We start from the raw sequence: 14,341 nt of genomic DNA, 5'->3' as shown, positions 1-14,341 counted from the left end.
TGTGGTCCACAGCTGTCTGTGAGGCTGCTCTCTGACCTCGAGGAGATAAGAAAGTTGGTAGACCCTCAGCCTGTGGGGTCCAGCAGCCACTGTGAAGAAAAAAAAACCCTCCATCTCTGTGCTTCATGAATTATTGAGATATTGGCCTACAGCTTCTAAAATATACAGGAGGGTGGTCTGTCTCTCCTTTCCGATTTCACATACTCTCTACCTCGTCCGTCTGTCTATCTTTCTATCATTTTTCTCCTCTTGTTTTCTACTTCCTTCTCTCTCTCCCCCCTTTTTTCCTCTCCCCTTCTCATTCAGATTTAGCCTCTTGCGCCAGCGAGATCGTAAATCAGAACACAAACAAAGAGGGGAAAAAAAGAGAGAGAGGCAGAGAAAGACAGTTTGTTATTCAGATCATAAGAGGCTTTTTCTCCCTCACTTGAAGAAGAGCGTCTACCACTAACCAGCTGTCATGCATTTAAAAGTTGTCAGGGATAAATTCACAAGTTCTCGTGTTACATCAGATGCTTGTAATGCGCACAGCAGTAGGCTGGCCCTTGAAATGAGACAGAACTCTGGTCTGTCCATTTATCTTCTTTGCTCTCTTGCTTTTTGCTATTCTTTTCTTTTCTAGATAAGGCAATTGTCCAAGGCACATCGCTGCTTACTGTGTTTCTCTTGACACGTCTGTGTGTGTATGTGAGATGCGTTTGCTCGTGCATGATTGTATCTAAGGCAGTTGGCTCCAAACACGCTGCCCAGTGCAGAATCCTAGCCATAACAAATGAACAGAGGGTAGAAAATAAGACATATGAAAGAAAAGCTGAGCAAAGGAGTGATTCTCTCTGTGGCTGGTGGAGATCTGAATTGTAAGCACTTTCAGCTGTCAGCATTTCTTTGAGCTACCTCAAAGGGAGGAGGAGGAGGGGAGGGGACCGGGAAATCTTGTAGTTTTATTTTCCCCCTTTTGAGGGTTCCTGTTTATTTGTACACAGTGTTGTTTATTCTCGCGGTTCATTTGATATAGGCTTTTTTTTTTTCAGAGAGACAGACAATGCAGAAGGGAGAGAAGAGAGATGTAATGTACTGTAGTTACACTTAAAGAAGAAGTTGTCTGGCTTCAAGCCTTGGGGTGGGGCAAGGGAATAAATTGTCAGCCGTCCCCTTTCTGCTTTTCAGGCCTCTGGTGCTCCCCCCCCCCCCCCCCCCATCCTCCGATCCTCCCTCCCTCCCTCATTAAGTATTGATGCGGGTAGCCATACTTGCCATCTCAGCCTATTAATAATGCATGGCAGGTGCTGTTGATGTGGTCTCTCACACTGAGATTGAGAGAGGCAGGAATGGCAACACTGTGCTGCATAGTAGCTACAGCACAACCTCCGTAACACGGCTCTGCAGCTCGGGGGGGGGGGGGGGGGGGGGGGACGTCTGCCCCGGTGAGTTTATGGCAAGCTCGGAGATGGATATACAAGGTAGCATCTTACTCAATATCCCGGAGCTGTTTCTACATAGAAAACTCCCTTTGTCATAAACAACTGATGGATGACGGTGGGATAGTGTATGAGCCTTGTCTGCCACCTCTGTTTTATTAGTTTTATTTGTATCTTGTATCTTCATTGATGTAGCTCATACTGTATTTTCAGTGACAGACAGCTGCTCTTTCACTAACTCATTTGTTTCCTTTCTCTCTGTCTCTGCATATGCAGGTTCTTCCTCAAGTTCTTCCTGAAGTGTAACCAGAACTGCCTAAAGAATGCAGGGAACCCTCGAGACATGAGGCGATTTCAGGTGAGATGCAGCTGCATGCCTACATACAGTATGTGTTGTACAGTGGACAAGAAAAACACATTTTCTTGGACTGTCTTTCATGAGATTTTTCACAAAGCACCAGACATTCACAGGGTCTCTCTCTCACATAAATGCTCTGTGTGTTTTTCTCTCGTTAAATACAGGAGAAAAGAGAGCAGATTATGCATTAACATTACAAATGATAGATAAGATTGTGAAGAAGAATCTATTCTTTCGATTTTCCGGCCCGCAACTTTACTATACTGGTTCACCCTCACTGCTCTTACTGTTGTTTACAGCTGCAGCAGGAAGTTGTTTTCAGTGAAAAGGCTCTAAAACACCCCTCCAAATGCATGCTAACGTTGTTCTCTGTCTCCTGGATTTGTAAATAGGCAACTGTTTGCCAACAGCTTCGCCACAACTATTTTAAGGCGATAATGTAATGTAATTGCATTCACAGCTTGTTTTCATTGTTGCCAAAAATTTGCTATTGCAGGGTTAAGATTACTAACAATAACATCACATAGATTGCAAAAACACTTAAAGTGAACAGAGTTAATCCAGAACAGAAAGTAAAGCTATCTGAAATGCAACACATGTGGTAGCAGTTTTTAAACAAGACAAAGTTGTACTTGTCTTAATAGGAAAAATAAGAACTATTTTGGTGTTGTTAATATTAATTCAAAATAAAAGTCTTGGATCCACATAAGCTTTTACAGGAATGTATAATGCCCTGTTCATAATTTAGATTCAACAACACACACACACACACCACTACATATCAAAGTGAGGCTTATTATAGTTTCATCGTTTCCACCTATCTTTCTCTTTCTCAGGTGGTTGTGTCGACTACAGTGAGCGTGGAGGGTCACGTCCTGGCCGTCTCCGACAACATGTTTGTGCACAACAACTCCAAACACGGGCGCCGAGCTCGAAGACTGGACCCCTCAGAAGGAACACCATCCTACCTGGAACACGGTATTAAAAGCGGGAACAAAACACCCAGGCTCTCTCTCTCTCACAAGCTTTCTTTGTCTACCTCACTTTCTTTCTTTCTGTCTAACTCCCCTCCCCTCCCTCCCTCTCTCACCCCTTACCCCCCCTGTCTGGCTACGCACTCAACCCCTCTTCTATCTGCGCTCTATCCCTCTCAAACCTGCTCTCTTGCTGTCTTTCTTATCTCTCTCCTGCTTCCTCTCGGATTCTCACTTTCCTCCCTTGTAGGGTTTCAAACTCAAGCTTAGAGAGGAGAGAGTGGTAGCTAGTGAGTCTCTTGTCTCTCCCTTGTGGCTTGCTCCCCTCAGGTCTCTGCCTCTGGGCCTTCTACTCTGCCTCGCATAAGCACTATGTGTCTTATGAGGTCTGTTCTGCTTAAAGCCAACACTGGCTTTATTTCCTTGGAGACCTGCTTTTATCCTCCAACCCTCCATCACTCCCCATCCCTCAGGTTTAGCCATACATGCACACACACACACCCCCACATGCACAGTCAGACCCAAACCTTTAATACTTCATAATGACATGTGCACATGATTTAGGAGCCCGCACTGATTCCCAAGTCCCTAATCCAGTTATTTTCTCATTTCGATTTCCCAGACATTGAATAAGAGAAACATATTTTTTTTTCTTTGAGGAAAGTCAACCTCAGGGATGATAATGACAAAAAACTAAGAAGGGATTTACATGATGGCCTACAATAAATTGCATTAAGATCGAATGTTATGGTTGAGTCTTCCTAATGACCATTCTCCAGAGGTAAGGTGGACCACTTGTTCCTGCGACTGGTCTCACAAATGATTAGAAAAGTTCACAAAGACAAGACATATTGGAGTCGTCTGGGAGACTTGTATCTTACACCAAAAACAGAGCACACACAGTACGCCAACAGATGTTCCCTGTGTCAGAGAGATTTGTTTGGGAATTTCCTCTTCTCTGATTTTCTACTCTCCTGATGATGGCAGTTGGAAGGAGGAACAACAGGAGTGAGAGGGAGATGTAGGCGTGAAAGGAGGAAGGGGTAATAGTGCATAAAGAAAGGATGAAATTATAATAAAGGAAGGCAGCAGTTTCTCTTTTTTGTTTTCTGTATGTGTGTGTGTGTGTGTGTGTGTGTGTGTGTGTGTGTGTGTGTGTGTGTGTGTGTGTGTGTGTGTGTGTGTGTGTGTGTGTGTGTGTGTGTGTGTGTGTGTATGTGTGCGTGTGTGTGTGTGTGAGTGTGTAGTGGGAGTTTGTGTGCAGGATACACAACTTTGGGGGCCCATTTCAGGCGGTAATAGATGAGCAGTGCATAGAGTTGAACAGATGGCATCGAGGAACACCCCAAAGTATAATCCTATCACATGGATTCACGTTCCACCATCTGGTTAATCCACACACACACACACAAACGCACACATACACATGGAGCGCACATAATATCAGCGGCTGTGAAAAGGAGGCATCTTAGGCCATGATTACGGCCACAGATTGCTGCTTGGTGAACGTTGATCTCTGCAGGCGTATCGGGGGGCTAAATATCATTCCAGCTTGTTGGGGAGGATCAACGAAACAGGGAGTCAGGCTAAGAGCAAAGGCTAGGCTGCAGGGAAAAAAAGTCAGCCTATTCTAAAGTGGATTATGCCGCTTTACAGAATTACAGCATGTCTGACAAGCTGCATATCTGTTAAGGAGAGGAGATTTAGCTTGTATAAACATGTATTTTCCCAATGCTGTTCTTTTCTTCAATCACATCCAGTAATCTCCAAGTCCATAATACCAACGGATAAGGTCAAAAAGCACATTGAATACCAGTTATTGAAAATGTGGTTTATAGTTGTTATTCCATGTACTTTGTCTGATAAAGACATAAAGAATATGTTTTTAGAGAAAACATTGAAAGCTTACAAAATGCATTACAAATATCCAAGCAGGAGCTGGAACAAGCCTGCATGGTCACATGCTCAGACAGTGGCCAGGCACTGAGATACAGTAGCTACATAGATATATGGAAAAGACAGCTGAGCAAGAGCTAAGTGTTTGGTTAATGAAGGCGGTGTATTCAGAGGGCAGAGCTACTGTTGGCTCTGCTCTGCTCCCCGGCTGCATGGCCTTTGATCAGACACTCAGCACACCTGACATTTACACGCCTGCACGCTTTGCCACGTGTCATAAAACAAGCGCATCGCCGCTGCCCTCACACACAGGGCAGGGGTGATGTTTAATAACGGGGTGCGTATAATCACTCTGATTAGTATTCCTCGCTCGCCCCCGACCCCTGGGAGAGAGCAGAGAGGTGATGTGTGTGTATGTGTGTGTGAGAGGGATGGAAAGAAGAAGAGGGGACTGTACATTATGCCGATGGAAAATACCTTTATGGGCTGTCATTAGGTTAGTTAGCATCTAATCTATTTTGCCTGTTACTCTTGCAGCAACCCCCAGCATCAAAGCCATCAGCCCCAGTGAAGGCTGGACCACAGGGGGCGCTACTGTCATCATCATAGGGGACAACTTCTTTGACGGCCTGCAGGTCATCTTTGGAACCATGCTGGTCTGGAGTGAGGTTAGTCACCATATGGTGTATGTGTGTGTGTGTGTGTGTGTGTGTGTGTGTGTGTGTGTGTGTTGTGTGTGTGTGTGTGTGTGTGTGTGTGTGTGTGTGTGTGTGTGTGTGTGTGTGTGTGTGTGTGTGTGTGTGTGTGTGTGTGTGTGTGTGTGTGTGTGTGTGTGTGTGTGTGTGTGTGTGTGTGTGTGTGTGTTTGTGTGTGTGTGTGTGTGTGCGTATGTGTGTATGTGCGTATATGGTATGTCCATCCAGAGCACAAAATATTAGAGGTCCCAAAATGCAAATTTCAGGTTCATACTTGAGTTTTGAGTTTCTCCTAGAACATGTTTACATGCTTTAATGTTTAAAAACACGCTATTTTTCTCATACTGTCTGAAACGCCCCATTTTAGTGCCTGTTTCTTTAAGGCCCCCCTTGCAAAAAAGCCCAGTCAGCTCTGATTGGTCAGTGTTTCTGGGTCTTCTGCATCTGTGCTCTCTGTATCTCTGCACCATCACTGCAGCCAGGGAATTACTGTATCGACAGTTGTACAGACAGTTGTACAGACAGTTGTACAGACAGTTGTACAGACAGTTGTACAGACAGTTGTACAGACAGTTGTACAGACAGTTGTACAGACATAATTGTACAGAAGTCTTGGCAGCTCGTTTAAAGTCACAGTTTCTTAATTCAGGCTGTGTGAATTTTTCTACGGATTTGGCGTTTTGATACTTTCACAGTATTTATATAGCACCTTGACCTGCTTTAAAATAAAAAAAGACATGGAAAACTCACTTCAAAATATGGGACCTTTAGGAGATTGATCAACAGAATGTTCACGTAAAATGCCAAACGTTTGTTGGTTTTAGCTTCTCATGTGAAGGTTTTCATCTTTTCTGTGTTTCAAATGTAAATTCAATCTATTTGAGGTCAGGTGACTGAAAAAATAATAAGTAGATGAATTAATAATGTAAGAGATCCTTAATTGCCGTTCTACTGTAAAACCATATCAAAAATATTTCACAATCTGATCGGCCTGCTTTCTCATTTCTCCGTAGCAGTTCTTATTTGTGTCATATCTCTTCTCAACTCCCTTCCTGTCTTTATTATGTTAGTATCTGCCTTCGTGGAATATGTGCACACCTTACAGTATGAATCTCTTTGTAAGGAGCATCTGCCACATGACTAAAATGTAAATGTAGTGTATGTGTGAAATTGAAGGTCAGTGAGCGGCGCAGCTAAACAGCTTTCTCTTTAGTAAAGGAATAATTCTATAAAAAGCTCCTATATTATCTCGCTGAGAGGTGAGTGGGGCCAGACAATGGAGGAATGAAAGCATAGCTAAGTGAGCAATGAAAGGGACAGTTAGAACAACACACATGCACATACACGATAGCTGCTGGCAGAGGCATTGATAGTTTTTGAGCACTGCTAGTTTTGAGTGCTAGTTGACTATAGCGTGCAGAAAAAACAAGCACTCAGTAAGGTCTCGTCTGTGTTTTGTCTTCTTGCCTTTTTCCTTCAAAGACACTTCAGCATGCACACAGAGACATACGTGGAGAGTAGGCTCATCAACCACACTAAGTGAGCCTGTTTAAGATACAGTGGTGCTTTAATGTGGCTAACGGCTGCTCGACAGCCTCAGCTGACAGACAGAGACAGGGGCAGTGGAAATGAGCATATTATACGTTTACTTATACTACGTAATAGATGTATGCAGAGGAAGGTGTGTTTTATTCATAAACAGATAACTGCTTTTGAACCCCTCTTACAGAGTCCATGTCAGCACTGATAACCATCCTGAGCCTCACAGTGACATTGCCTCAGGCTATGAGGCCACCTGAGGGCTTTAGCGCTAACACATCATTTTCAGGCTGATTATACAAAGAAAGAAAGTCAAAAGCTGCAAAGGAAAGGTCTGAGGCAAGCCGAGAATAGTCCCCTGAGCACATGTTTAGATATGAAGTTTCATTGCATTAATCTTTTCGCCCTCTCTGCCTCTCCTGTAGCTGATCACCCCCCATGCCATTCGTGTGCAAACTCCTCCCAGACATATCCCCGGGGTGGTGGAGGTCACGCTGTCCTACAAATCCAAACAGTTCTGCAAAGGCACACCTGGACGCTTCATCTATACAGGTACTATACACTAACACGTACCAATGACACTAATTAACAGAGATAATGTAGCTCCCATCTACCTATCTGCTGCCAGTTTTATCCCATGAACAACAATGTACCTTTAGAGAAAAGTGGGGAAAAAAGCTATAATCACATAACATGTGATGATGACCCTAAATGCCTTATATCATGCTAATTTCCACGCACATACTTGTCTTTTGGGTTTCTACTAGAACATGTTTACATGCATTAATGTTAAAAAACACATTATTTTTCTCCTACTGTCTCTCTGAATATATTTGTACTCACCCCCTGTCTGAAACGCTCTGTTTTAGTGCGTTTCTTTAAGACCCCCTCCCGAAAAAGCCCAGTCAGTTCTGATTGGTCAGTGTTTCTGGGTCTTTTGCATCTGCGCTCTCAGCTCTCACTGTCATCCCAGTCAGGGAATGACTGTAACAGCACTGTAGCGACACTTTCTACCTAGCATAGTTGAATATGGACTTTGTGCATTTCTCTGTGGATTAAACATTTTTGATACTTTCACAGTATTTATATAGCACCTTGACCTGCTTTATATTTTTAAAAAATCTCACTTTTTCAGTATGGCACCTTTAAGACTATGGGACCTTTAGTCCGACTGTGTACGTGGTGCTACTGTCATTTTCTCTACACCGTCTATGCGGAAAGAAATGTGCATGCTAAACAATTTAAAATTCAATAACACGACTCAATAATTCAGTGTAAATGCCTACTGATCAGAGGAGGAAAAGTGTTTGCCTTCTTTTATGAAGCAGGTGAAGGTCAGGAGGAGGTTTAACCTTTTGATTAGGGGGATTATTTGAGATTTAACCCTGTCGAAGGCGTGATTCACAAAGGAAGCGGTACATGAGGAGAGTGTGATTTTCGACAGTGAGTGCAGGGGCATGAATAGAGCATATCGGTGCAGAGTTATAGCTGTGCCGTGAAAAGAGCGGCAGAGAGAGTGAATGTGAAGCGGTGATTAACCAATGCGAGACCACAGGTCCCGGGGGAGGTTGCGAATCACATAAATCTGTCTGTAATCTCAACCACTGATAGACTTAGGCTGTAAACCCCGGCTGGAATTGCCAACATTTGACAAAATCATAATTGAGAGAAAGCGTGTGTGTCACATCACCGACATGCCTTTTCTGCATTTTGTGTGTGTCCTAATTACTGTGCATGGATGGAATCCATGTCCATGCGTCATAATTATGACTCTGTGTTTGTGTACTTACGGGAAAGGCTGCCATAGGCCGCCTGTGTTTGTACGTATGTGTGAATGTACTCCAAGCACACATATGCACATTGACAAGTAACTGCATTACTAAGACAGAGGGCAGATGGGTGGGCAGCCTTTGCCATGCCAGAGCTGTCCAACAGCCCGTACTCTGCCAAACTCACAGAGCTGTGTGTATATAAGTGTGTGTAGGTGTGCATATGTGTGTGCAGCCTTTTAATGTGCCAGACATGTGGGAACCGTATGCATAAACGCCCTATCTCTTCCCAGCCCTCCACTCTTTCCCCTTGTCACATCCACTTATTCAAAACTTGCTTCTTTGGATGAATTCATCCCCTCTCTCCTCTCTGACTGCCTCTTGGCTTCCATGGAGGCACAAAGAAAAATCTCAACAGGTGAGGGGTAGCAAAAGGTCATCTACTGGGAGCTGAACACACACACACACACACACACTGTGCAGATGCTTGCCAAGAGCTGGCACCTTCACTGTGACACAGTCAACCGTATCAAGGCATAGATCCCAGTTCTACTCTTCACACACTTCACTTCAGCCACCGCTCTGTACCCTCAGCAGGTATTTGTACCTCTCCACAGCTTCTTTATCACCCCTTTTTTTTTTATTTCACATTTTCCTAGTGAGGAAGAACCTGCTCACATGTGGTATGTTGGATGAGAGGCAACAAGCGGATGAGCAGGGCATTTGGAGCATACAAAAAGCAATTGATGAGAGTGGAGAGAGGTGGATGAGAAAGGAATAGAGGAGAAGGATGGGAAAGAGGGATGGAGGATTACCATGGGCCATGTTGCCCTCCTGGGTCTGTTTGGCACCAGTTTGAGCCCAGTTGCCAGTGGGTACTAATCATGGAGGATTGGCAGCACTGCGTGGCAGCTGGCAGCTAGCACACACACACACACGTCAACACAACCCCACACTCGCAGACATGCATATACTCATATATTACATGTGCACGCACGATCACACACACATGCGCACACTGAATTACATTGGGGACAGCTGGCATTGCTAATCAACTTCAGCTGAGGAAAGGAAAGCGAGCAGCTCACAGACCTAATTAAGTCAACACATACCCAATTCTGCTGCTACCGCTACTTTGCAAAAATACCCAACACGTAAACACACACACACACAAACACACACACACACACACACATGTAACCCATCTATAGGTTTACCCCCCTCCACCTTCCTTTGCCTGATCATTGAAACTCCACAACCGTCCGGCGCTGAATGGAAAAATTTGAGCTGTAGTGCAGGACAGAGGAGACTGGCAGGGGACTTTTGGTGCAGAGGAGATTCGGAGAGAAGCTATTACAGTAATGTGTCCTCTGCCGTCTCTGAGGACTCCTCTGCCATTAGACTTCAGAAAGCTCCAATTAGACTCATCAAAGGCAATTAAGCTCTCCACTGATAAGAATAAAAGAATGTTTTTTTTTTCATTCTCTGCTCTTCCTCTGTCTTTTTATCCCCTTATCCCCCTTCTGTTCCTCTCTCTGCCCTCTGCCTTACGCACCTCTGGGGCTGAGAGCTCTCCCTAATCCCCCCCCCCTCCTCCCTCTCTCTCTCTCTCTCATTATCAGGTCATTGCCCACCCCCCTCTCTCCCCATCTCCCCCGTACAAATGCATCTCCATGTTTGGTTGTGTATCACCTTTTACTGAATTGCTGTCTTTGTAACATTCATCAGAGATGCTCTCCCTTTTCTTTTCTCCATGCAATATAGAGTGATAATACTCTCTGCCACTAGGGCACTGTGTGTGTGTGTGTGTGTGTGTGTGTGTGTGTGTGTGTGTGTGTGTGTGTGTGTGTGTGTGTGTGTGTGTGTGTGTGTGTGTGTGTGTGTGTGTGTGTGTGTGTGTGTGTGTGTGCGTGAGTGTGTTTGTGTGTGCGTGTGTGTGTGTGTGTGTGTGTGTGTTTGTGCGTGCGTGTGCGTGTATGTGTTTGTGTGTGACACAGGGATACTGGCCATAGATTGGGGGAGTTGATGAATCACGCTTGTCGTTCAAAAGGCAATCCCTCCCTCCTCAGTATGCAGCCTTGTCTGCTTAGTGCTTCTACTACAGCTTCTGCTGATATTAAAAGGCTCTGCTGGCTCACATTAAGGCCGGCACCATGCGCACCGACACGCATCCGCACACACGCACGCACAAACATTAGGGGTAGTTTTTCAGCGCTGAGTGCATATTAGGTGTGTAGGAAACATCACTCAGTTGCCGTGAGGAGGAGCTGGAAAAGTGAGGTAAAAGACAAAAGTCAAGAACAGAATTTAAACCAGTCAGGATGCTGCTGAAGTCTCTCTCTCTCTCCGTCTCTCTCCGCCTGCCTCTGGGCTCCAAATTAGTTTTAGGAGTGGAGGAAGTACTGTCAGTTGTCTGTCATTCAATACAAGATAGACACTGGAGTAACACACAGAGAAGGGTTTTAAGCATGAACATACTCTGATTAACTTTAGCACTAATTAAGCTTTTCCACATAGTGATTAAATCTGCTTGTTACACACAACTGACTACTTCACATTAGTTATATATCTGATGCTGACTGTGTGCATATCATGATGTTAGTGCAAATTTGCAGAATCAGTGACAAAATCTGTTGTTAACATAGACTCTCAGATATATTCTGCATTCAAATGCACATGCAATACACCTACAGAAACTCACATTCACACATCACGGACACAAATGCAGCATGCAGTCATCTGGCAATAAAAGTGAGGTGCAACCACGAGCTGGTCAATTACTTGTCTTGCTCCTATTTGTGAATGCTGTCTTTTATTGAGCTCGGGTGGAGGCCTGCTGTTGATTAAAACGGCTGGTCTCCAGCTGGAGACAGGGCCAGCTGAGATAGCTGCACACATTCACGTTTACTGCACACAGTCTTAACAGTGAGGAAATTCACACCTCTATTTGAGATTGAGATAAATTTTCTGCACCATGTGGCTTGTCTTCCCTCTTTAGCGCGCTCCGTTCTTATTACAGGAGCATCTGGTCCATGATGATGATGTAAATGAATTTCGAACGAAGATTATTTTATACCCCGCTGAAATGAGCAGCATCCGACGGGGGAATGATTTCTTACATTTGCTTATATCTTAATTCAAGCGTGCACTTTTCCTCCGGATTTTCTAGAAATTTGCATTCTCCCAGTGACGATCCGTGCTGTCAGGTATTGTTAACTCTCGACATGCACTTTTTGCAACAGATAATTAGAGCTTAGGTTGTAGTAGCATCCACACCTCCATTGATTTGTGGAATCTCTTAGCGTCTCCCCCTCCTCCTCCTGCTCCTCCTCCTCTTCTCCATCCTCTCCTCCCTTTACTTCTTCCTCGGCCTCTCCCTTCCTTTAGGAGCAAAAAGCTCTACTCATCTGTTTTCTGTGTATGAATTTCCAGCCATGCATTAGTCTCCCTGACATGTTCAAGCAATGCTTTATTTAGCTTGTCGGATTCTGCAAATAAACGCAATCTCGGGGTTTATGGAAAAATGGATAAAAATTAGATTGTAAGGTATTGATCTGGATTGTGAGTAGTCGGTGGGGGTGTTGTATGTGTGTGTGTGTGGGGGGGGGGGGGTATGGGTGGGTGTGTGTGTGTGTGGGTGATGGGGGGGGCAGCTCTCATCTGCGAGGGTGGGAGTATGGGGGGGTAGAAATGAAGCCGTAATTCAGGGCTATTGAACCCCCTGCCACTGGCGGCATCGATCGCAAGGCAGCGCTTATGAGATCACACCTGAGCACTGGAGACTGCAGCGGGGAGGGAAGAGGGGGGCAGGGGGAGAGAGGAGGAGGATGTTAGGAGGGAGAGGGGAGGCAAAGGAGTGGAGACTGAGAAGGAGAGAGAAACAGAAGGTTGTGATATGATCAGCTCCTTACCCACTGTCTGAGGGCCTGTTAAGGTGTTAACATCAAGCCTCAGAGCCAATTACCAAACCCTGCAAGTACACTACCCACTCACCCACTGCCCACACACTCACACACACACACACACACACACACACACACACACACACACACACATACACACACACACACACACACTCACACACACACACACACACACACATACAGTGTTGTGACACAGGAGGAGAAGGAGACAGGGCTACTGGACACTTACTGTAGTTTCCCCTCCTCCTCTCTTATGTTTCCAGGACGACTCTATGTGCTGACCTCTCAATTATCCCTCAACCCCAATCCCCCCCCCACCCCCCCACACCTTTCCACCCAAAACATCCATCCCATCATTCCTCCCCTTAAGCTCATACGTCCAGCACCCCACCACCCTTTGCCTCCTCTCCTCCTCCTTCTACCCCCTCACCCCTTCATACACACTCCCCCTGCGGCTCTGTGGGTTATTATAGTGAAATATGAAGCGGTGTGGATTCTAGGCTTCATGAAATTTCCATGAGCATTGATCTGATCTGATGTGGGTGATTGCTAGGTGAATCCCTCCAGTCCAGGGCTGTTGCTCATCTATTCATTTATTTATGGCAGTTATGTTTTACTGGCTTTGATTTGCTCTTCTGGAGAGCGACAGCTAAGGATTATAAATATACCTGTATAGGAGAGTGTGCTTTGAATCCTGGAGTGTAAAGGCACAACACTCGCCTTTCGAGGCAGGAGAGTTTTGGGTGTTTTTTTCTTTTTTTCCAGTACTAATTCCTGTTGTGATATGTGAGATATCGAGCAAAGATGTAATGGCATAAAACGCAAGATAATCCCCAAAGAGACGCAGCCAGGTAGTTGCGCATTGTCCCCGACATACTTCTCTTCTGGTTTATGGTCCTTGAAAATGAGCAGAGACAGTATCACTTCCTCTCTCAATTACTAAAATCGTCTCTTTATTTGTAATAAGAGGTATCTCTGTATGTCTTGGGCTTTTTATGCTATTATTCACTCGAGGCTCATTTGGCACATTGTGGAGAACTGATAAAAAATTCATCATAAAAACAAAAGCCTTTGAGACGAAGGAGAGGATGTTGTCGGAACAATCCTCTCCTCAGACTGCAGGCCTAATCCAGGGCAAATCCTCCTTAAGGCTTTAGAAAGATCAGAGAATAGGGATGTAATGTCAAATATTTGTCCTCAGAAATAATTCATACTTTATTTGTTGCATGTGATCATCGCATTGTTTTGGCTTATTTTATCAGTGGACCAGCTGGCCTGTAATGCTTGTCATTCTTCAGAAGTTGAGCCTGCCTCTGGCATCTCCACTTCGACTGTCTTTGCTTCTAGCTGTTCACCTTTCCTTTCTCTCACTCTTATGGATTACTGGAACGGTCCGCTGGGAGAGCTGTCCAAATACGTTTGTGTTGCCAAAACAGAGCAACACCGTTTCTCGCTCCTCCTGCTCTGTTTTGGTCTGTGTGTGTTTGAGCGAGCAGGTTAGGAGGAGCCATGACAAAGTCACTAGAGGTCCAGCAAGACAGCTTGTACTCATAGCCTCTAGGGGCCTTTTTTTCTGGGGGCCGCCTAGTCAGCCTGGCTGCTCAGATGTGAGGCGAGCAGGGCATCAGCCCCCAGGAAACGTCCAAGCTGCGACCCACAGGGGAAACAGACGGACGGCACAGACACATAACAGGGAATCCTCACGCATAATGGCTCCTTTTCTTTCACTTTTTAACCGCATACTAATACAAATACACACATGTAAAAGC

General features: G+C 45.0%; 1 protein-coding gene across 3 annotated transcripts in view; it reads left to right on the top strand.

Annotated features, from left to right (window-relative positions):
* The window catches only part of LOC310948387 (transcription factor COE1), a 55,685-nt gene that overhangs the window by 29,132 nt on the left and 12,212 nt on the right, over nt 1-14,341 (top strand). For all 3 annotated transcript variants that reach the window (XM_083915484.1, XM_083915483.1, XM_083915482.1), the window contains exons 7-10: nt 1,695-1,776; nt 2,613-2,754; nt 5,184-5,314; nt 7,306-7,432. In XM_083915484.1, the coding sequence (XP_083771610.1) occupies nt 1,695-1,776; nt 2,613-2,754; nt 5,184-5,314; nt 7,306-7,432 (482 nt within the window). The remainder of the gene's footprint in view (nt 1-1,694; nt 1,777-2,612; nt 2,755-5,183; nt 5,315-7,305; nt 7,433-14,341) is intronic.

The sequence above is a fragment of the Echiichthys vipera genome, assembly GCF_963691815.1.
Source record: "Echiichthys vipera genome assembly, chromosome: 6".
Lineage (NCBI taxonomy): Eukaryota > Metazoa > Chordata > Actinopteri > Perciformes > Trachinidae > Echiichthys > Echiichthys vipera.
The sequence above is the reverse complement of the archived record's forward strand: the minus strand, read 5'-3'. Positions and strand labels throughout refer to the sequence as shown.